The sequence below is a fragment of the Molossus molossus genome, unplaced genomic scaffold (genome assembly GCF_014108415.1).
Source record: "Molossus molossus isolate mMolMol1 unplaced genomic scaffold, mMolMol1.p scaffold_m16_p_4, whole genome shotgun sequence".
Lineage (NCBI taxonomy): Eukaryota > Metazoa > Chordata > Mammalia > Chiroptera > Molossidae > Molossus > Molossus molossus.
This window is the reverse complement of record NW_023425377.1, coordinates 79,878,558-79,902,019: the sequence shown is the minus strand read 5'-3', so window position 1 is coordinate 79,902,019 and position 23,462 is coordinate 79,878,558. Positions and strand designations below refer to the sequence as shown.

At 41.8% G+C, this 23,462-nt stretch overlaps 1 protein-coding gene and 1 pseudogene across 1 annotated transcript in view; one reads left to right on the top strand and one right to left on the bottom strand.

The window, feature by feature from the left end:
• Positions 1-880: 880 nt before the first annotated feature.
• On the bottom strand, positions 881-1,981 carry LOC118615821 (annotated as a pseudogene).
• A 3,463-nt stretch (positions 1,982-5,444) lies between these two features.
• ZNF554 (zinc finger protein 554) overlaps positions 5,445-23,462 on the top strand; it is a 28,087-nt gene continuing 10,069 nt past the window's right edge. The window contains exons 1-3 of the mRNA XM_036240825.1: positions 5,445-5,499; positions 11,296-11,369; positions 14,688-14,814. Coding sequence (XP_036096718.1) covers positions 11,337-11,369; positions 14,688-14,814 — 160 coding nt within the window. The 5' untranslated portion in view covers positions 5,445-5,499; positions 11,296-11,336. The remainder of the gene's footprint in view (positions 5,500-11,295; positions 11,370-14,687; positions 14,815-23,462) is intronic.

The following is a 23,462-nucleotide window of genomic DNA, read 5'->3' as shown; positions in this document are numbered from 1 at the left end:
ATCCTCAGGTGAGGATTAACAACAACAACAACAACCAAAAAGAGGTGCAGGAAATCCAAATGCCCATCAACATCAAATAGTGTTTTGGGTCATGTCATGTGCTACACCTATGCTTATTTCATCAGCAGGCATTTAGTGAGCATCTGTTGTAAACATTCACTTTGTCCTGGAGTATTAGAGATATTCAAATCACAGTGCTTCTCATCAAGGAATTTCTAAATTATAATTTTTACCTGAGAAATTTTTTAAAAAAATTTTTATGTATTTATTTTTCAGAGAGAGGGAGGGGGGGAAAGAGCGAGCGAGCGAGCGAGAGAGAGATCAATTTGTAGTTCCATTTATTTATGCATTCATTGGTTATTTTTTTTTTCCTTTATTGATTTTAGAGAGAGAAAGGATGGGAGAGGGAGAGATAGAAACATCGATGAGCGAGAACATGGATTTACTGCCTCCTGCATGCCCCCCCCACTATGGATTGGGCCCACAACCTGGGCATGTGCCCAGACCGGTAATCGAACCGGTGACCTCTTGGTACATGGGTCGACACTCAACCAGTGAGCCACACTGGCCGAGCTTAATATGATTTTTTTTTTTTCCTGTAAAATCACTTTATTTTCTGTTACATAAACATCTTTCTTAGGTAATTTTACCAGAACAACCTGTTTATGGGGTATTAGAGTTCGGGGTAAATTTTCTTTTTAAATTTATCTCTATTATACAGAGTTGTGATATAAAAACAAGCTATATCAGCTATAGTTTTCAGAAAGCAGTTAGCTAGATAAATCCTGCTGAAGAAACTTTTCTATTTAAATCTACAATATGGCATAAAAAGACATAATTTTAAAAATCTTCTCATCAAAAAGCTTGAGATCATCAAAGGAATGTTTATTGTCCTCCACAGAGGGCCTCTAGGATTTTCTCATAATCTTCTTTGGTTTTATCCAGGATGGCTTGGCAGAGAGAGACACCATACAGCTTCTGGTAATATGCTTTGATATCATTCATGTCGATTTCAGAGCGGGAAACCATAACCCTGATCAGTGTCTTATGATGTGTTCCGACACCCTTCATGGCCTGATGAAGCTTCTCAGCAAAGAACATTGGTTTGCTTGTGGCACACTTCACAGTAGTTGTGTCACCCTTCATCTCCAGGTCCAGAACTTTGTTCATGTCATGCTGACTGTATTTGGTATGCTTCTGAAACACTCTTCGAAGATGGGGATAGCTTCAGGTGGTAAGAATGGTAGTGAACACGTTCACATCCGTCCCTTTTCTCTTTTCTCCTGCTTCATATAGTGCCCTGGCATCTGAATCAGCCATGTCCTCATTTATACCAAGATTCTCAGCCCGATCACCCTTAAGCATAGAAAGCAAAGCCTTCCGATAATCTCCAGAGGTTTCTGAGACGATGTCTTTAGCCAGATCCCTCTTCAATTCTTCTCTATAGACTCGGTCAATTTCTCTGATTTCTCTCTTAGTTCTTGATGCCAAAATTTCATTCAGAGTGTCTTCATCAGTACCAAGGCCCTTCATGGCACCTCAGAGTTCATCAGCATCAAACTGGGCTGGAGTTTTTAATAGAGCCAAAACAACTTCCTTGAGGTGACCTGTGAGGGCTTTCTTCAGAGCTTCATCCAAGGGCTTTCCTTTTTCCTGGAGATATGCTGCTTTGATCTGTTGACGCTGTGCATTGGTTCTCTTAGAATGTCAATGATGGTTGCTTCATCTACACCTTTAACTGTTATTGCTTTATGCAAGGCAGCAACATCCGAGGATGGATTGAAGGTGGGATAGGAGCTCACTGCTGACCCAGGACCACCTTTGTATCCTTTCACGATTTGAACGTATTCCTGCTCTTCATTGTCGATAAACCAGGTCTGCTTGAGGAATTCTGATACCATTGCCATTTTTAAAGAAGTTTCTTTGTTTTCACCTTCCTGAAAATAACTAATGAGAGATTCCCCTCTGAAAGCTTCACACTAGAACTCTTAATATGATTTTTTTTTAAATCGTTTTTTTTTTCCTCACTTGACATTTTTCCATTTTTTGTTCAGATAGAGTGGGAGGGAGAGAGAGGGGGAGAGAGAGAGAGAGAGAGAGAGAGAGAGAGAGAGAGAGAGAGAGATCGACGTGAAAGAGACACATCGAGTGGCTGTCTCCTGCACGACCCAGCCAGGGCTGGGGACAAACTGCAACCAAGATATGTGCCCTTAGTGGGAATCGAACCTGGGTCTCTCTGGACCGCAGGCCGACGCTCTAACCGCTGAGCCAAACTGGCCAGGGCCTTAATATGGTTTTTAATACGGGTAAGTTTGAATCTATTATATTGCTGTATATTTGCTATTCACTCCAGTTTACCTGTTTCCCTCTTTTTCTGCCTTTCTTTGGAGTAATTGAATATATTAATGATTTTATTTCCTTGTTGACTTATTAGCTATAACTCTTTGTTTTGTTATCTAGTTTGTTTAGCTATATTAGGGATGATAGTAAACGTGTAACTTGTCACAGTCTACCTTCACATGATACTATATGACTCTGCGTGTAGTATAAGAACTTTACAATAGTATATTCCTGTGTCTTCCCTTCCAGCCTTTAGGCTATTGTTGTCATGCCTTTTACTTTTACGTTTATTATGACACCCTCAATACACTATTTTTTTTAATTAAAATTTTTATTTTTAAATTACAGTTGACATTCAATATTATATTAGTTTCAAGTATACAGCATAGTGATTAGACATTTATATAGCCTACAAAGTGATCCACCTGATGAGTGTAGTATCAACCTGGCACCATAGTTATTACAATATTATTGACTTTATTCCCTATGCTGCACTTGACATCCCCATGACTATTTATGTTATTTTTTTATCCTCACCCGAGGACATTTTTCCATCCTTTGTACAGACAGAGTGGGAGGGAGAGAGAGGAAGAGAGAGAGAGGGAAACATTGATGTGAAAGGGACACATCGAGTGGCTGCCACCCGCACGACCAACCAGGGCCGGGGACAAACTGCAACCAAGGTACATGCCCTTAGCGGGAACCAAACCCGGGTCTCTCCGGACCGCAGGCGGACGCTCTAACCGCTGAGCCAAACCGGCCAGGGCCCCATGACTATTTTGTAACACGATTTGTACTTCTTAATCCCTTCACCTTTTTCACCCAGTGCCCCAATCCCTTTCCCATCTGGCAACCATTAGTTGTCCTCTGTATCCCTGAATCTATTTTTGTTTTATTTGTTTATTTTGTTCTTTAGATTCCACATAACAGCGAAATCATTTGTCTTTCTCTAACTTATTTCACTTAGTGTGATAACCTCTAGGTCCATCCATGTTGTTGAAAATGGTAAGATTCTATTCTTTTTTATGGCCAAGTAATATTCTATTGTATATATGTGATACATATTCTTTTTTTTTAAATTTATTTTTTATTGATTAATTTTTGTTACAGATGATTCTCCTTTTTTCCCCCATTGAATCCCCCCTCCCCCTCCCCTCCCTGCCCCTTCCCCAGATTGTTGTCCAGATACATATTCTTTATCCAATCATTTACTGATGGATACTTAGGCTGTTCCCATATCCTTGCAATTGTAAATAACTGTAATGAACATAGGGGTGCATATATCTTTTGACACTGTAATCAATTCTGTTTGGGTAGGCCAGTCAGCAGCACTTCCAGCAGGAGGAACAGGTCCTTTAGTCCTGAAGGAGAAATCTGGGCAACACCATACATCTTCCATGTCATGAGCTGGACTGGAAAAATCAGACTGAAAAAGTTGTGTTGGAAAATTATTTAACACATTGTTGTAGTCTCTTTGGGCTGTTAAAACAAATTATCAGAGACTGGGCGGCTTAAACAACACAATTTGTTTTTCAAAGTTCTGGAGGCTGGAAGTCTGAAATCAGGGTGCCAGCATGGTCAGCACCATCTCAAATGCCAAGAGATTGTCTGTGGTAATGGAGGAAGTGTTGTCAGCTTCTCCCAACTTCCAGGGGACCCCCATTTCTTCTTTAATAGAAAACATGAAGCAGAGGACATGGGCTACTGCATATACAGCACTGTATTTACAGGGATGGACAAAATAGGTTTACAGTTGTAATACAAATAAATAATATAATAATACAAGAATAAACTTTCACATACTTACAACTATAAACCAACTTTTGCTCTCCCCTGTAGAGAAAAAGTATGAAAGATATACAGGGAGAGAGAATACATCATGGTTTTTCTCAATGATACTAAAATAAAAATATGTATTTAGTTTATCAATAAATATTTTATTTTGTTAGATTATTACATTTTATTATATATTATATATTTTTCTTTTTTTGTTAATCCTCAGCCGAGGATATTTCTCCATTGATTTTTAGAGAGAGTGGAAGGGATGGGAGGAGGGGGAGAGGGGGAGAGAAAGAGAAACACCAATGTGAGAGAGACACATCTATTGGTTGCCTCCTGCACGCACCCCCACCGGGGCCAGGGATCAAACCTACAACCCAAGTACTGTCCTTGACTGGGAATCAAACCCAAGACCCTTTGTTGTGTAGGCCAACACTCTAACCATTAAGCCACACCGGCCAGGGCTATATATTATGTTTAATTATCATATCGTATTAAAAATATATTAATCTATAATATATTAATCTACCAATTATAGTTTTATTGCTTTAATAGACAACACAAATTAATATATTAATATAAATCAATATATTAATATTATCATTAAAACAATTTACCAACATGGACTATATATTTTTATAATTTTAAAATAAATAATAATAATTATTATTTTAATAGCAAATCTTTATGTGTCAGGCATCATGCTAAATATATTGCGTTTTGCCCTGGCTGGTGTGGCTCTGTTGGTTGGAGCTGGCCCCTACACCTAAAGGGTGGAGGGTTCCATTCCCGTCAGGGCACATGCCCAAGTTGCAGGTTTGATCACATCCATGTTTATCTCTTTCTCTCGAAAATAAATTTAAACAAACAGATAAATAAATATATTGTGTTTCTTATTTACCTGGGGCCTGTGGATATGCGCAGCCGCAGGCGTGGGTATCGCTGCTCGGGAGAGGGCGCTGTGACTCAATTCATTGCTCCCAGAGGGACCGAAACCCAGTACCTTGCCCGAGCCTCTGGGACTTGTAGTGTGTGGCTGTGTGGTGCACAGGCGCAGTGCCTGGGCGCGCGTAACTGGATGGCGGTGGCGGCGGTGGTGTGAGTTAACTTGGGGGTTGGATGCGTCGCGGGGGGGGGGGGGGGGTGTCCACCGGGGCCATGGAGGGGCGGAGTAGTGAGGGGTACCGAGAACAGACTGCACGGAGCACCTTCGCTGCGGCAGGACCCGCGGGACCCGGTGGCGCCCCATTGCTGGGCTGTTAGAGCCACCTGCGCCTACACCTGGGGCCGCAGGGGCCGGGACACCGCGTCCCAGCGACGCAGCCTTTAACTGGCGCCGGGCGATTCGGAGCCCTATCCTGGTTCCGCGCAGATCGTTTGGTGAGCAGGGGCAGGAGGGGTGACCTTGGGTGCCTCCCTCTATGGTTTACGCCACTTGTCACTCTGGAGGCGACAGAGAGGAGAGTCAGAGTGGCCGGGCAGCTTGTCCAAGGCCGCCTAGCACCCAGAATGGCAAGGTCTGGCCTTTACCCTGAGAAAAAAACCCTGAGTGACAGACCCGTGGGGGCAAATTGTTATGAAGTGAGTGAAGTTCCCAGAGGTCGAATATTAAAGGGAAGTGCAGGAAACCCATTTTACTCTTAAAGGCAGAGAGCGACTGGGATGCCCACACTTTCAAAGGTAGACTCTAGACTCTCTCCAGCTACTTCTTGGGCGAGACCAGGTGTTTGCAAGTGAGGATGACCTTTAATCTCAAGGGACACTGGGTCATGTCTGGGGACATCTATGGTTGTTATAACTGGGGGGTGTTCCTGGCGTTGAATGAATGGGGATCAGGGATGCTGTTCCAACACCCCACACTCTCCAGGAGAGCCCCTCTCCCCCAAGAGTGATGTGGCTCCAAATGTCCACATTGCTTAGGGGAGACCCTGCTTTGTACCTCAGCATTGTGATTCTAGTGATATCTAGGATCCACTTCATTTATGTCTGTATACCCCTGGAATGAGGAAGCAGCTGACCATTCAAGATGACACAGAGCTCACTAACCTCTCCCCTGTGAGGAAGTCCTCATTGGGCCTTTCTTGGGGGAAAAGGGTGAGTTTTGGTGGTTTGAACACTGAAAGGGAAGGTTATGAGCACCCCGCTGGGTGGTTTAGTTATTTGGAGCATTGTTCCCTGCACCAAAGAGGTTTGGGTTTGCTGTCAGGGCACATACTTAAGTTACAGGTTCGATCCTGGTCGATCCCAGTGTTTCTCTTTCTCTTCCCCTTCCTCTCTCTAAAAGCAATAAAACATTTTCTCGGGTGAGGATTTTAAAAAATGTGGGATTAGATTCCCCTTGGAAAGAAGGAAGGAAGGAAGGGAAGGAGGGAGGGAGGGAGGGAGGGAGGGAGGGAAAGAAAGAAAGAAACGGAAAAGAGGTCCTGAGCCAGGCGCCACAGGCTTAGGTGAATGAGGGACGCAGAGGGGATCACTGACATCAACCACGAGGGAGGGGGTTCCAATGAACCATGCTAGAGTGAGAGAGAGTTGGTCTGGAAATGCTAGGAAGGGGCTGGAGGTCTTGGACCCATTGTCATGAACTGCAATTTAAAGTCTCAAGAGCAAAGAGGAAACCCCATGCAGTTTGGGAGCAGGGTTGTAAATCCCTCCAATCCCAGCATCAAAGAATCCCCTGCATTAAGTCCCTTGACAACAAGGCTAAGGGGAGGGCAAGAAGCTGCGTCTTTACTTGCCTTTGGTGTTTGTGTGGCTTTCCTGGAGCAGCTGGAACAAAGCACTGTAGACTGGGCAGTGTAAGACAGACATATTTATTCTTATATTCTGAAGACCAGAAGTTGGAGATCAAGGTGTCAGCAGGGCTGGTGTCCTCTGAGGCTTCTCTCCTTGCCTTACAGATGGCCACTTTCTTTCTGTTTTCATATGGTTGGCCCTCTGCATATTTATGACCTAATCTTTTTATAAGGACACCATTCATATTGGATTAGAGACCACCTCAATGGCCTCATTTTACCTTAATTATCCCTTTTAAGACCCCATCTCCAAATATAGCCACATTCTGATGTCCTGGGAGTCAGGGTTTCAACATGTGAGTTTTGCAGGGAGCACAATTTAGTCCATAACAACAGATATACTGTATATGTACTGCTTATGTACTGTATGTACCTATGTGTTTTATACTTAAAAAGAACAAGTTATTTTTCCCTTTTTTCTACCCCCAAGAACCCATTTACAGCACCTTATGGGTGATAGCACCCCACTGGTAATGCATCCCCAAATGTTAATTTTTAAAAATTCCCATTCCTTTGCTCCCCCTTCTCCTTTGGCATCCACCAGCTTGTCTATATCTATGGGTCTGTTTCTGTTTTGTTTTGTTTACTCACTTGCTTTTTTTTTGGAGTCCACATGTAAGTGAAATCATATAGCATTTGTCTTTCTCTGACTTATTTTACTTAGCATAATACCATCTAGGTCCATTCATATTGTCACAAATGGCAAGATTTTGTTCTCTTTTTCTTTTAATCCTCACCCAAGGACATTTTTTCCATTTTTTGTTCAGGTAGAGTGGGAGGGAGAGAGAAATAGACAAACATTTACATGAAAGGGACACATTGAGTGGTTGCCACCCGCATGACCCATCCAGGGCCGGGGACAAACTGCAACAAGGTACGCGCCCTTAGCGGGAACCGAACCTGGGTCTCTCTGGACCACAGGCCGATGCTCTAACTGCTGAGCTGAACCGGCCAGGGATATTTTTTATGGCAGAATAATATTCTATTGTATATATGTACCACATCTTCTTTATCTAATTGGTTTATTGATGGACACCTAGGTTGCTACCATATCTTGGTTATTGTAAATAATGCTGCATTGAACATAGGGATTCATATATCTTTATACACACACACACATATACTTAAAATTTTCTTTATTGATTTTAGAGAGAGAGGAAGGGAGAGAGAAAGAAAGAGAGAAACAATGATGAGAGAGAACATCGATTGGCTGCCTCCTGCATGACCCCCACTGGAGATTTGGCCCACAACCTGGGCATGACCCCCACTGGAGATTTGGCCCACAACCTGGGCATGTGCCCTACCCAGAAATTGAACTGGTGATTTCTTGGTGCATGGGTCGACACTCAATCACTGAACCACACCAGCCAGGCCATCTTTTTTTTTTTATCCTCACCCGAGGACATTTTTCGATATTTTGTTCAGATAGAGTGGGAGGGAGAGAGAGAGAGAAACATCGACATGAAAGGGACACATTGAGTGGTTGCCACCCGCGCGACCCAACCAGGGCTGGGGACAAACTGCAACCGAGGTACGTGCCCTTAGCGGGAACCGAACCCGGGTCTCTCCGGACCGCAGGCTGACGCTCTAACCACTGAGCAAAACCGGCCAGGGCAAGGCCATCTCTTTGAACTAGTGTTTTGGGTTTCTTTGGATAAATACCCAGAAGTCGGGTTGCTGGGTCCTATGGTAGTTTCTATTTTTAATTTTTGAGGAATCTTCATACTGTTTTCCATGGTGGCTGCATCAGTTTGCAATTCTACCAACAGTGCACGAGGGTTCCCTTTTCTTGACATCTTCACCAACGTTTGTTGTTTGTTGACTTATTGATGATAAGTGAGATCTCATTGTAGTTTTGATTTGTATTTCCCTGATGATTAGTGACATTGAACACGTTTTCATATATCTGTTGGCCATATGTCTGTTGAATATTTATCAAAACTAAGACATTAACTAGAGTGGTGGTTACCAGGGCCTGGAGGTAAGGGAGTGGGGAATTGTCAATTAACAGGCACAAAGTGTCAGTGAATAAGCCCCAGAGATGTGCTGGACAACATTGTACCTATAGTCAGCAGTAATATATTATCCACTTACAATTGTTATGAGGATAGATCTCATTGTACATGTTCTTACCATGATAAAATTAAAATAAACTAAGACATTAACTTGGGTTCTCTGTACTATTAGCTAGACTACAAACTTCATTCAGATTTCACCCGATTTTCTATTCATGTCCTTTTTCTGGTCCAGGACCCCATCCAGGATCCCATGTAACATTTAGTAGTCATATCTCCTTGGGCTTCTCCAACCTGGATGGTGTCTTTGTCTTTCCTTGTCTTTCATGACCTTGACACATTTGAAGAGCAGTGGCCAGGCATTTTGTAGAATGCCCCTCAAGTTGAGTTTGATGTTTTCTTATGATTACCCTGAGGTTCTGGGTTCTGGGGAAGATACCACAGAGGTGAGGTGTCCTCCTGTTCATGGCACATAGGGATACCTGAGGCCCTCACAACATCCCTGGTGATATTAACCTTGATTACCTGGAGAGAGTGGGGCCTGTCAGGAGTCTCCACTGTGAAGTTAATCTTTTCCCCTTTATCTGCACTGTTCACTGGGAGCCAGTCATTGAGTCTATCCACCCTGAAGGGGAGGGAGGTTAGGTCCACTTCCTGGAGAAAGTATGTTGAAGAATTTTTAGACATATCTTCAAACCATGGCAGTAATTAATAAATATTGGGAGTATGACTTTGAGCTTTGCAGATGTCCTGCTTCTCTTTGGAATCTCACCAGTCATGAAGCTCACATCCATGAGTCTTGTCTGCAGGAATTCTTGCTAGGGTGTTCCCATGGTGATTAGCTGTTTCTGAGTGGATGACTTTTGAAGGTTTCATCTGTGAATACAGATCACACCCATGGGAGGTGTTCAGTACAAAGCCTCTGTGTGAGTCTGTGTGAGGGTTTGCCATCTACAAGGGACTTCACAGCCAAGGCATCATGGAGAGCAGGCAGGTAGCACAAAGCAGGACTGTCTTGGGGTTTTGTCAAAGAGAAGCAGAGCTAGACAGTCATCAGAGCAGTAGAAACAGATTCAAATCAGAAACTGATGCAATGGGGAGAAGAAAACTTAGTGCAGATCTGGGCCCAACTCCAAGTACAGTGTGAAAAGGGGGGACCTATAGCCAAGGAGCTGGTGGGGTCAGTGGATGGAAAATTGCTAAGAGGAAATATTAGGGAGATTCTGGCTACACCAGCTAACAGGATTCCTGCTGCAGATGAGGTGATCCAACATTGCCTGGGTGTGGGGAGGTAAAGAACCTTATTAGGTATTAAAAGTGATCAGATATGGAGGATGGAGGGATTATCAATTAACCACCATAGCAGAATTCTTCCTAAAATTGTATCTGACTCAAATCTGCTCAAGGAGAGAGACCAGTCACTGAGCAGAGGTGCCAGAATCAGCTCTTTTCCTGAAAGGAAGCGAATTCTGCGGGTATGTGGGAGCTTCGAATTTCCCACAGGCTTTCAGGGCCACGTGTTCCCATTTCTCTTAAGTAACATCTGGATGCTGCCTGCTCTAGGGCCAGAGCAGTTTGGCAGAAGATAGTCCAGTGGAAATGAGGGGACAGCCAGGAAGGGAGAGAGGAATCTGAGACATGCAAGGGGTAGGGGCATCTGTGAGGGTCAGAATGGAGCTTTCCAGAATGTGTGTTCCCCCAAGTTCACATCCACCCAGAACTTCAGAGTGTGACTGTCCAGTTGACTCTTGAACAACACAGGTTTGAACTGTGTGGGTCCACTTATACATGGGATTTTAAAAATAATTATGCACAGTACTGTTAATGTTTGTTTTTAATCCTCACCTGAGGATATTCTTCCATTTATCTTCAGATAGAGTGGGAGGGAGGTAGGGAGGGAAGGAGGGAGGGGGGGAGAGAGAGAGAGAGAGAGAGAGAGAGAGAGAGAGAGACATCAATTGATTGCCTCCTACATGACCCCGACCAGGGCCAGGGACCAAACTGCAGTTGAGGTACATGCCCTGGACCAGAATCGAACCCACAACTCTTTGGTCTGAGGGCCTATGCTCTAACCACTGAGCAAACTGGCCAGGGCTGTAAATGTATTTTTCTTATGATTTTTTTAACATTTTATTTTCTGTAGCTTATTTTATTGTGAGAATACAGTACAGAATACATATAACATACAAAATATGTGCTAATTTACTTAATTGGTAAGGCTTCCAGTCAACAGTGGGCTATTAGTTGTTAAGTTTTGGGGGAGTCAAATGTTATACGCTGATTTTTGACTGTGTGCAGAGTCAGGGAAACTTCTGGGGTTTAAAGACAGGCCTGGATCTGGTCTTCACCATATCTTTCCCCTCCTGAAGCTCTGTCTGCCCAGAAACCTGCATGTTGCCAAGAAGAGAGGATGGCTGCTGGGTGCCTGCCCCTTTGGCCCCAGGTGAGTGGAAACGTCCTCCTGCCCTAAAAGGCATCCAGTGTGTCTGGAGAGAACATATAAACCAGAATTAATTTCCTTCTTAGAGAAGGGATTACCCCTGCTTTATGGGAAAGGAGGGAGAATTCCCATGAGTGTCTGAGACCAGGTGCTCATGCTTCTTGTAAGCGCAAGGAGTGATGTGAACTATATCCAGTGTGCCCTCCCCTGCAAGAGACCTGTGCTTCATTCCTAGGGCTGGGAGCATCTCTGAGACTTAGGCGTCTGGCACCTTTTCCTATAGAGCAGGGAAGGCTGTCCAGGAAAGTACCATTCTCTTTACTTAAAATCATTTTTAATTGTGGTAAAATACATATAAATACAATTCACCATTTTAACCATTGTTAAATGCATAGCTCAGTGGCATTAAGCATGTTCACATTGTTGTGTAGCCATCACCACCATCCATGTCCAAAACTTTCTCATCTTCCCAAACTGAAAATCTGTCCCCATTAAATGCTGGCTCCCCCTCCCCACTCCTAGGCCTTGTTACCTACCATTCTACTTTCTATCTCTATGGATCTGACTTCTTTAGGGACTGCCTATGAGTGGAATCACACAGTATTTATCCTTTTGTGTCTGGCTTATTTCACTCAGCATAATGTCCTCAAGGTTCATCTACATCGTAATAGGTATCAGAATGTCCTTCCCTTTTGAAAAAAAATTTAGATATTGATTTGAGAGAGAGAGAGAGAGAGAGAGAGAGAGACATCGATTTGCTGTTCTACCCATTTATGCATTCATTAGTTGAATCTTGTATGTTCCCTGACCAGGGATCAAACCCAGAATCTTGGCGTATCAGGACGATGCTCTAATCACCTGAGCTACCAGGCCAGGGCCTCAGAATGTCCCCCTTTTTAAGGCTGAATAAGCCTTCTGAAGGCTGGGGACAGCTGTGATTAATAGTAAAACTGCCTTACTAAGGTGTGTTTACCATAAGGGTGAGGGGAATAACAGCTTTCAGACAGTTGGGACATCAGATCTGTCAGGAGTGGGTGGACAGGGTCCCCTCCCTTCCCTTGCAGCTCTGGGCAGCAGCCACAAGTTCAGGAACGCAATCGGTTTTCCCATTAGAAATACAGAGCTGTCAGAGGGGAGGGAACTGGGGGGGCTGGTGAAAAAGGTAAAGGGATTAAGCAAAACCCCCCAAAAAACAAAAAGCAACAACTCATAGATACAAACAACAGTATGGTGATTACCAGAGGGAAATAAGTGAGGAGGGAGCTAGAAGAGGGTGAAGGGGGGGTAAATGGTGATGGAGGGAGACTTGACATGCGGTGGTGAGTACACAATATAATACTATACAGATGACGTATTATAGGATTGTACTCCTGAAACCTATATAATTTTATTAACCATGTCATCCCAATAAATTCATTAAAAGAAAAAAATGGCTGGTGTTGCTTAATGGTTAGAGCGTTGGCCTGAGCACTGCAGGGTTGCAGGTCCGATTCCCAGTCAAGGGCACATACTCGGGCTGCAGGTTTGATCACCGGCCCTGGTCAGGGTGCATGCAGGAGGCAACCAATCGATGTGTCTTTCTCAGATGTATCTCTCTCCCTCTCCCCCTCCCTCCTACTCTCTCTAAAAATCAATGGAAAAAATATCCTTGGGTGATTAACAACAACAACAACAAAAAGTAAAGAAAAAAAATACTGAGCTGATCAAAAGCTGGGTTTTAGGTGGTCCCCTTGGAGAACAAGCCCTTCCCTGAGAATATTTGTAAGTGACCCAGATTATCCAGCCAGCATCCATGACGTAGTCATAGTTAGGGCCACCTGGAGAGCTGTCCTAGATCTGCACTGTCCCTAAATAAAAATCCTGGTCATCGTGCCTGTACCTGCTGTCAGGTCAGCCTGTCCCATGAGGCTGAAGAAATCCACGGGACACAGTCAGGTTCTAGCTCGGAGCTGGTGCAGGCAGTGAGGCTCTGTGAAATCAGAATTCCCAACAGAGCCCATGCATGTCTTTCAGCAGCAGCAGAGAGGCTTGCAAAGCCAGACAGTGGGCACTTCTTATCTGTCTCGGGGTCCACATGGAGCCACTCAGACAGACACAGGAAATGCACCTCTTCACATCACACATCTGAATTCACAGGAGTCCACTTGCAGCTCAAATCTGTGTCTTTAAAACTCCAAACAGGTTTCTCCATCCAGAGACTGTTTTGTTATATTGTTGTCTGAGACTCTGATAGGTATGAATCATAGTAAAATCATGACTGATAGAGACTCATTTTGTTTTAATACAGGATGTTCCAAAAAATGTATACATACTTTAACAGCTGATAACTCAATTTTCACTCCTTTTCAGGTTTACCTGATTTGAAAAAATGGGTGAAGCTAGACTAAGCTTTGAACAAAGAAAATCCATCCACTAGACTTAAAAAAATTTTTTTAATGTTTTTATTGATGTTATAAGAGAGAGGGAGGAAGAGAGAGAGAGAAACATCGATGTGAGAGAAACATCAATCAGCTGCCTCCTGCATACCCCCTTCTGGAGATCCAGCCGGCAACCTGGGCATGTGCTCTGACTGGGAATCAAACCGGGACCTCTCAGTCCATGGGATGATGCTCAATCCACTGAGCCACACCAGCTGGGCTATCCACTAGATTTTTTTTTTTAAATCCCCACCGGAGGATATTTTCCATTTATCTTCAGATAGAGTGGGTGGGAGGGAGGGAGAGAGACAGAGAAAGAGAAACATCAATGTGAGAGAGAGACATTGATTGGCTGCCTCCCGCATGACGCCTACCACGGGGACAGAACCACAAATGAGCTACGTGCCCTTAACTGGAATCCAACCTTGGTCCGCGGACTGACACTCTAACCGCTGAGCCAAACCAGCCAGGACATATCCACTAGACTTTTTTGTGGGGATACATAAAAAATCGAGTTTTATAGTATGAAACCAGCAATAGTCGAAGAATTGAGGGCGGCTATTGAAAGAAAACGCACACAAATATTGAACACAATGATTCTTGATGTTTGTGATTCTTTGCTTCCCGTTATCAGCAGTGCCTGGACCAGACAGACATCAGTTTGAAAACAAGCGTTGACAAAACAATTAAACAATGTCTGTAGATTCTATTACATTTTGAAAAATAAATGTATTTTAATAAACAGTGGCTTTGTAATTATTCAAAGTGTGTATACATTTTTAGGGGACACCCTATATTTAAAGTGTTTACATTTTGCCCTGGCCGGTTTGGCTCAGCGGTTAGAGCATTGGCCTGCGGTCCAGAGAGTCCCGGGTTCTTGAGCAGAACTGATGTGATCTTTTAGGAGTTGGTGACCTTCCAGGATGTAGCCATGGACTTCTCCCAGGAGGAATGGGAGCTGCTGGATGGTACTCAGAGGAAGCTCTACGGAGAGGTGATGCTGGAGACCTATAGGAACCTGGCCTCACTGGGTAAGGACAGTGTTGTTCATTCCCGTGCTGAGCAGGTCACACTTATTTAGCATCTACTGTGTGTCAAGAGCTATGTTAGGAAGAGTGGATTTATTGCTGAATAAGACAGCTATGTTTCTGCCTATGTGGGGTTCATGGTCTGTAGGTTTCTCCAACACAATAACCTGATTTCTTCAGTACAGTAAGTCATCAATAGGTTTTTGGAACTGTGGCAGAATGACAAAACCAATTTTACATAGGCTAATTGATGTAAACAAAAGTTAAGTTCCTAAGGCACCTCATCAACATTATGAGGACCTGCTGTATATTATAGCCAGAGCTGCTGATGAAATGCATATCTTAGCTTAGGCACTGATAATGTCCCTGATTCCTCTTGAGTACAGAGTCAAGGTGTTTGTACTTTTTGTGCCCAGGTGAAGAGCCGTAAATTTAAAAAAAAAATTTTTTATGGTAAAATAGGTGTAATATAAAATGTGCCTTTTTAATCATTGTTTTATTTAAAATATTTTTTTCCTTTATTGATTTTAGAGAGGAAGGGAGGGGGATAGAGAGATAGAAACAACTGATGACCATTTCTGGGTCATGGGGCAGTTCCATTCTTAAATTTTTGAGTTACCTCTGTACTGCTTTCCATAGTGGCTAGACCAATCTGCATTCCCACCAACAGTACACAAGGGTTCCCCTTTCTCCACATTCTTGCCAACACTTGTTGTATGTTGATTTACTGATGATAGCCATTTTGACAGATGTGAGATCATATCTCATTGTAGTTTTAATTTGCATTTCTCTGGTGATTAGTGTCATTGAGCATCTTTTCATATGTCTGTTGGCTATCTGTATGTCCTTTTTGGAGAAGTGTCTATTCAGGTCCTTTGCCCATTTATTTTTATTTTTATTTATTATTATTATTATTTTTAAATTCTCACCCAAGGATATTTTTCTATTGATTTCTAGACAGAGTGGAAAAGAGGGAGGTGGAGAGAGAGAGAGAGAGAGAGAGAGAGAGAGAGAGAGAGAGAGAGAAAGAAAGAGTGATGTGTGAAAGACATTAATTGGTTACCTCCTGCACAACCCTGACTGGGGCCGGGGATTGAACCTGCAACACAGGTACATGCCCCTGACCTGAATTTGAACCATGACCCTTCAGTACACAGGCTGACACTCACTGCTAAGCCAAACCAGCCAGGGCTTGTCCTTTGCCCATTTTTAATTGGATTGTTTAGGGGTTTTTATTGGTGTTTTGTAAGTTCTTTTTTAAAAAAATATGTTTTTAGCCCTTGCCGGTTGCTCAGTGGTTCGAGCATCAGCCTGCGGACCAGAGAGGCCTGGGTTTGGTTCCCACTAAGGGCACGTACCTCAGTTGCAGTTTGTCCCCGGCCCCGGTTGGGGTTGTGTGGGTGGCAACCACTCGATGTGTCTCTCTCGCATTGATGTTTCTTTCTCTCTCTTCCTTCCTCTCTCCCTCCCACTCTATCTCAAGATTAATGCAAAAAAAAAAAAAAAATGTCCTCAGGTAAGGATAAAAAAAAATGTTTTTATTGATTTCAGAGAGAGGAAGGGAGAGGGAGAGAGAGATAGAAACATCAATGAGAGAGAAACACTAATCAGCTGCCATCTGCATGCCCCCTACTGGGAATTGAGTCTGAAACCTGGGCATGTGACCTGACTGGGAACTGAACCGGTAACCTCCTGGTGCATGGGATGATGCTCAACCAACTGAGCCACACTGGTCAGACAGTTTTAGACGTTCTTTATAAACTTTGGATACTAGCTCCTTATCAGATGTATTGACGAATATGTTCTCCCATTCAGTGAGTTGTCTTTTCATTTTGTTAATGGTTTCCTTTACTGTGCAAAAACTTTAGCATGATGTAGTCCCATTTGTTTGTTTTCTTTTGTTTCTCTTGCCTGAGGAGATATGTCAGAAAAAATATTACTGTAAGAAATGTCCAAAGTTTTACTGCCTGTATTTTCTTGTAGGATTTTTATGGTTTTGAGTCTAATTTATGTCTTTAATCCATTTTGAGTTTATTCTTGTGTGCAGTTTAAGAAGGTAGTTTAATTTCATTTTTTTGCACGTATCTGTCCTATTGTATGTTTTTGCCTTCTTTGTTGAATATTAATTGACAATTAAGACATGAGTTTATTTCTGGGCTCTCTATTTTGTTCCATTGATCTATATGTCTTTTTATGCCAGTACCATGCTGTTGTTGTTGTTTTTAATTATTTTTCCTTTATTGATTTCAGAGAGAGAGGAAGGGAGAGGGAGAAAGAGATAGAAACATCTATGAGACAGAACACTGATTGGCCATCTTCTACATGTCCTCCCCTGGGGATCAGGCCCACAATCTGGGCATGTGCCCTGACTGGGAATTGAAGTGGCAACCTCTTAGTGCATGGGTCGATGCTCAACCACTGAACCACACCAGCCAGGCAGTACCCATGCTGTTTTGATTACTATGGCCTTGTGGTTTATAGTTTGATATCAGGTAGTGTGATTCCCATAACTTTGTTCTTTCTCAAGATCACTGTTGCTATTTGGAGTCTTTTATGGTTCGAAATACATTTTTGGCATATTTGTTCTAGTTCTATGAAATACATCATTAGTATCTTGATAGGAATTGCGTTGAATCTGTAGATTGCTTTGGGTAGTATGGACATTATAATGATGTGAATTCTTTCTATCGAACACGGTATATAATGGACACTATATATGTTTCCACTTATTTGTATCTTCTTCAGTTTCTTTCTAAAGTATCTTACAATTTTCTGAGTATAGGTCTTTTACATACTTGGTTAAATTTATTCTTAGGTATTTTATTCTTTTTGAAGCAACTGTAAATAGGATTTTTTTTTTTTTAGTTTCCCTTTCTGATAGTTTATTATTGGTATATAAAAATGCAACTGATTTCTGGATATTCTTGCTACTTTACATACCTATCAATAATTACTTTAAATGTAATTGGTTTAAATGCTCCAATCAACAGACATAAGGTAGCTGAATAGATAAGAAAAAAGACCCATATATATACTGTCTTCAAGAGACCCACCTCAGAACAAAAGATGCACGCACACTAAAAATAAAAGGATGGAAAAATATATTTAATGCAAATGGAAGGGAAAAAAATACTGGGGTAGCAATACTTATATCTGACAAAATGGGCTTTAAAACGAAGGCTATAGTAAGAGATAAAGAAGGATACTACATAATGATAAAGGCAGCAATTCAACAGGAGGACATAAATCTTGTAAATATTTATGTACCTAACATAGGAGTCCCTAAATATGTAAAGCAAATCTTGATGGACATAAAAGGAGAGATCGACAGTAATACAGTCATAGGGGAATTTTAATAATCCATTGACATTTAATCTTCTTCTTTTTTTTTTTTTTTATCCTCACCCGAGGGTATTTTTCCATTTTTTGTACAGATAGAGTGGGAGGGAGAGAGAGGAAGGGAGAGAGAGTGAGAAACATCGATGTGAAGGGACACATCGAGTGGCTGCCACCCGCACGACCAACCAGGGCCGGGGACAAACTGCAACCAAAGTACGTGCCCTTAACGGGAACCGAACACGGGTCTCTCCGGACCGCAGGCCGACGCTCTAACTGCTGAGCCAAACTGGCCAGGGCTAATCTTCTTTTAATTTAATTTAATTTTATTTTATTATTATTATTATTTTATCCTCACCCGAGGACATTTTTCCATTTTTTGTACAGATAGAGTGTGGGGGGGGGGGAGAGAGGAAGAGAGAGAGAGAGAGAGAAACATCGATGTGAAAGGGACACATCGAGTGGCTGCCACCCGCACGACCAACCAGGGCCGAGGACAAACTGCAATCGAGGTACATGCCCTTAGCGGGAACCGAACCAGGGTCTCTCCGGACCGCAGCCCAACGCTCTAACCGCTGAGCCAAACTGGCCAGGGCTAATCTTCTTTTTAAAAAACAATTTTTTCTTTATTGATTTTATTTTTAAAAAATTTGGGGGGGGGTGTTTTATTTACTTATTTATTTTTATTTTATTTTTGTTACAGATGTTTCTCCTTTTTTACCCCATTGACACCCTTCTCCCCATCCCCCCGACCCCATCCCCAGCTTTGTTGTCCATGTCCATTGGTTACGCATACATGCATATAAGTTCTGTGGTTTATCTCTTCCCTCCCCCCATCACCCCCTCTTCTGAGGGTTGTTAGTTTGTACTCAACTTCCATGTCTCTGGGTCTACCCTATTCCTCAGACTGTTATGTTCATTGTATTCCACAGATAAGTGAGATCATGTGGTATTTGTCTTTTTCTGCTTGGCTTATTTCTCTTAGGATAATACTTTCCAGGTCCCTCCATGTCGTCTCAAAGGATAAGAGATCTTTCTTTCTTACAGCTGCATAGTACTCCATTGTGTATATGTACCACAGCTTCTTTATCCACTCGTCTACTGATGGACACTTGAGCTGTTTCCAGATCTTAGCTATTGTAAATAGTGCTGCTATGAACATGGGGGTACATATATTCTTTCTGATTGGTGTTTCAGGCTTCTTAGGGTATATTCCTACAAGTGGGATCACTGGGTCAAATGGCAATTCAATTTTTAATATTTTGAGGTAACACCATATTGTTTTCCACAGTGGCTGCACCAGTCTGTATTCCTACCGGCAGTGTACTAGAGTCCCCTAATCTCCACACCCTCGCCAACACTTGTTTGATGATTTGTTGATGGTGTCCATTCTGACAGGTGTGAGGTGATACCTCATTGTTGTTTTAATTTGCATCTCTCTGATGATTAGTGATGTTGGCATTTCTTCATATGTCTCTTGGCCATTTGTATGTCCTGTTTGGAGAAGTGTCTATTCAGCTCCTCTGCCCATTTTTTAATTGGGTTCTTTGTCTTCCTTTTGTTGAGTTGTATGAGTACTCTATATATTTTGGAAATTAACCCCTTATCTGATGTATCATTGGCAATGATGCTCTCTCATACAGTGGGTTGCCTTTCCGTTTTGATGGTTGTTCTTTTTGCTGTGCAGAAGCTTTTTAGTTTGATGTAGTCTCATGTGTTCATTTTTTCCTTTGTTTCTGTTGCCTTAGGTGATGTATCAGTGAAAATTCTGCTGCATATGATGTCTGAAATTTTGTTGCCTACATTTTCTTCTAGAATTTTTATGGATTCACGGGTCACATTTAAGTCTTCTATCCATTTTGAGTTTATTTTTGTGTATGGTATAAGTAGATGGTCTAGTTTCATTTTTGCATGTAGATGTCCAATTTCCCCAACACCATTTATTAAAGAGGCTGTCTTTACTCCATTGTATGCTTTTGCCTCCTTTGTCAAATATTAATTGAGCATAATTTTTTTTGGTTCATTTATGGGTTCTCTGTTCTGTTCCACTGGTCTATATATCTGTTCTTGTGCCAGTACCAGGCTGTTTTGATTACAGTAGTTTTGTAGTATAACCTGATATCTGGTATTGTGATCCCACCTACTTTGTACTTCTTTTTCAAGATTGCTGTGGCTATTTGGGGTCTTTTTTGGTTCCATATGAACTTTTGAAGTATTTGTTCTAGTTCTGTGAAATATGTCATTGGTATTTTTATGGGGATTGCATTGAATCTATAGAATACTTTGGGTAGTATGGACATTTTAATGATGTTAATTCTTCCAATTCATGAACCAGGTATGTGCTTCCACTTTTTTATATCTTCCTCTATTTCTTTTTTCAATGTCCTGTAGTTTTCTGCAAATAGGTCCTTCACTTCTTTGGTTATGTTTATTCCTAGGTATCTTAATTTTTTGCTGCGATGGTAAATGGGATTATTTTTTTCAGTTTCTCTTTCTGTGAGTTTATCATTGGTGTATAGGAATGCCATCGATTTCTTGACGTTAATTTTGTGTGCTGCTACTTTGCCAAATTCATTTATTAAGTCTAGTAGATTTTTGATGAAGTCTTTAGGGCTTTCTATGTATAATATTATGTCATCTGCAAATAATGACAGTTTCACTTCCTCCTTTGCAATTTGGATCCCTTTTATTTTTTCTTCATATCTGATTGCTGTGGCTAAGAATTCCAGTAGTATGTTAAATAAGAGTGGTGAAAGTGGGTATGTTAAATAAGAGTGGCGAAAGTGGACATCCCTGTTTTGTTCCTGTTCTTAAGAGAAATGCTTTAATTTTTTTTAATCCTCACCTGAGGACATTTTTAAATTTTTTTGTTCAGATAGAGTGGGAGGGAGAGAGAGGAAGAGAGAGAGAGAAACATCAATGTGAAAGGAACACATCAAGTGGCTGCCACCTACACGACCCAACCAGGCCTGGGACAAACTGCGACTGAGGTATGTGCCATTAGCGGGAACTGAACTGAGGTCTCTCTAGACCACAGACCGATGCTCTAACCGCTGAACCAAACCAGCCAGGGCAGGAAATGCTTTTAGTTTCTGCCCATTGAGTATGATGTTGGCTGTAGGTCTTTTTTTTTTATCCTCACCCGAGGACTTTTTTCCATTTTTTGTTCAGATAGAGCGGGAGGGGGAGAGAGAGAGAGAGAGAGAGAAACATCGATGTGAAGGGACATATCAAGTGGCTGCCACCCTCATGACCAACCAGGGCCGGGGACAAACTGCAACCGAGGTACATGCCCTTAGCGGGAACCGAACCCGGGTCTCTCTGTACCACAGGCCGACGCTCTAACCGCTGAGCCAAACCGGCCAGGGCGGCTGTAGGTCTTTTATATATGGTATTTATTATGTCGAGATATGATCCCTCTATTCCTACATTGCTGAGCGTTTTTATCAGAAATGGATGCTGGATTTTGTCGAATGCTTTTTCAGCGTCTGTCGATATGATCATGTGGTTTTTAGTCTTCATTTTATTTATGTGGTGTATCACATTTATTGATTTGCGAATATTGTACCAGTCTTGCATCCCTGGGATGAATCCCACTTGGTCATGGTGAATAATTTTTTTGATGTTATGCTGGTTCCAATTTGCTAGTATTTTGTTCAGAATTTTGGCGTCTATGGTCATCAGGGATATTGGCCTGTAGTTTTTTTTTCTTTGTAGTGTCTTTTTCTGGTTTTGGAATTAGAATTATGCTGGCCTCATAAAACGAGTTTGGAAGTCTTCCTTCTTCTTGAATTTTAAAAAATAATTTGAGGAGAATGGGTGTTAGTTCTTATTTGAATGTTTGGTAAAACTCCCCTGTGAAGCCGTCCGGGCCTGGGCTTTTGTTTGCTGGGAGAGTCTTGATTACCACTTCAATATCCTTAGTTGTTACTGTTCAAGTTTTCTATCTCTTCCAGGACCAGTTTTGGGAGACTATGTGTTTCTAGTAATTTGTCCATTTTGCTTAGATTGTCGAATTTGTTGCCATATAATTGTTCATAGTACTTTTTAACGATCATTTGTATTTCTGTGTTGTTGGTTGTTACTTCTCCTCTTTCATCTCTGATTTTGTGTATTTGGGTTCTCTCTCTTTGTTTCTTGGTGAGTCTAGCTAAGGGTCCATCAATCTTGTTTATCTTTTCGAAAAACCAGCTCTTTGTTTCACTGATCCTTTGAAATGTTTTTTTGGCCTCTATGTTATTTATTTCTGCTCTGATCTCTACTATTTCCTTCCTTCTACTTGCTCTGGGGTTTTCTTTTTGTTTGCTTTCTAATTCTTTAAGTTGTGAGGTTAGATAGTCAATTAGAAATTTTTCTTGTTTCTTGAGGTAAGCCTGTAGTGCTATGAACTTCCCTCTCAGAACTGCTTTTGCTGCATCCCATAGATTTTGTGCTGTTGTGTGTTCATTTTCATTGGTTTCCAGGAAGTTTTTAATTTCTTCTTTGATCTCCTCGGTAACCCATTCATTGTTTAATAACATGCTCTTTAGCCTCCAGGTGATCAACTGTCTGCATGTTCTTGTTGCAATTGATTTCTAGTTTCATGCCATTGTGATCTGAGAAGATGCTTGATATGATTTCAATCTTCTTGAACTTGTAGAGATTTAGTTTGTGTCCTAACATGTGGTCTGTCTTTGAGAATGTCCCATATGCACTTGAGAAGAATGTGAATTCTGTAGTTTTGGGGTGTAATTCTCTGTAGATATTTATTAAATCCATTTGGTCTAGTGCTTCATTTGGAGTCTCTGTTTTCTTGCTAATTTTTTGTCTAGACGATCTATCCAGTGATGTCAGCAGGGTATTGAAGTCCCCTGCTATGATTGTATTGCTGTCGATTTCTCCTTTGAAGTCCTCCAGGAGATTTTTAATATATTGTGGTGCTCTTATATTAGGTGCATATATGTTTATCAAGGTTATATCTTCCTTTTGGATAGATCCTTTCAATATTATGTAGTGGCCTTCTTTGTCTCTAGTTATGGCCTTCATTTTGAAATCTATTTGATCAGATATGAGTATTACTGCCCCAGCTTTTTTTTCCTTTCTGTTTGCTTGCAAGATTTTTTCCCATCCCTTCACTTTCAGCCTATGTGAGTCTTTTGTTGTGAGGTGGGTCTCTTGTAAACAACATATAGATGAGTCATGATTTCTTATCCAATCAGCTATGCTGTGTCTTTTTTTTTTTTTTAATCCTCACCGGAGGACATTTTTCCATTTTTTGTTCAGGTAGTGTGGGAGGGAGAGAGAGGAACAGAGAGAGAGAGAGAAACATCGATGTG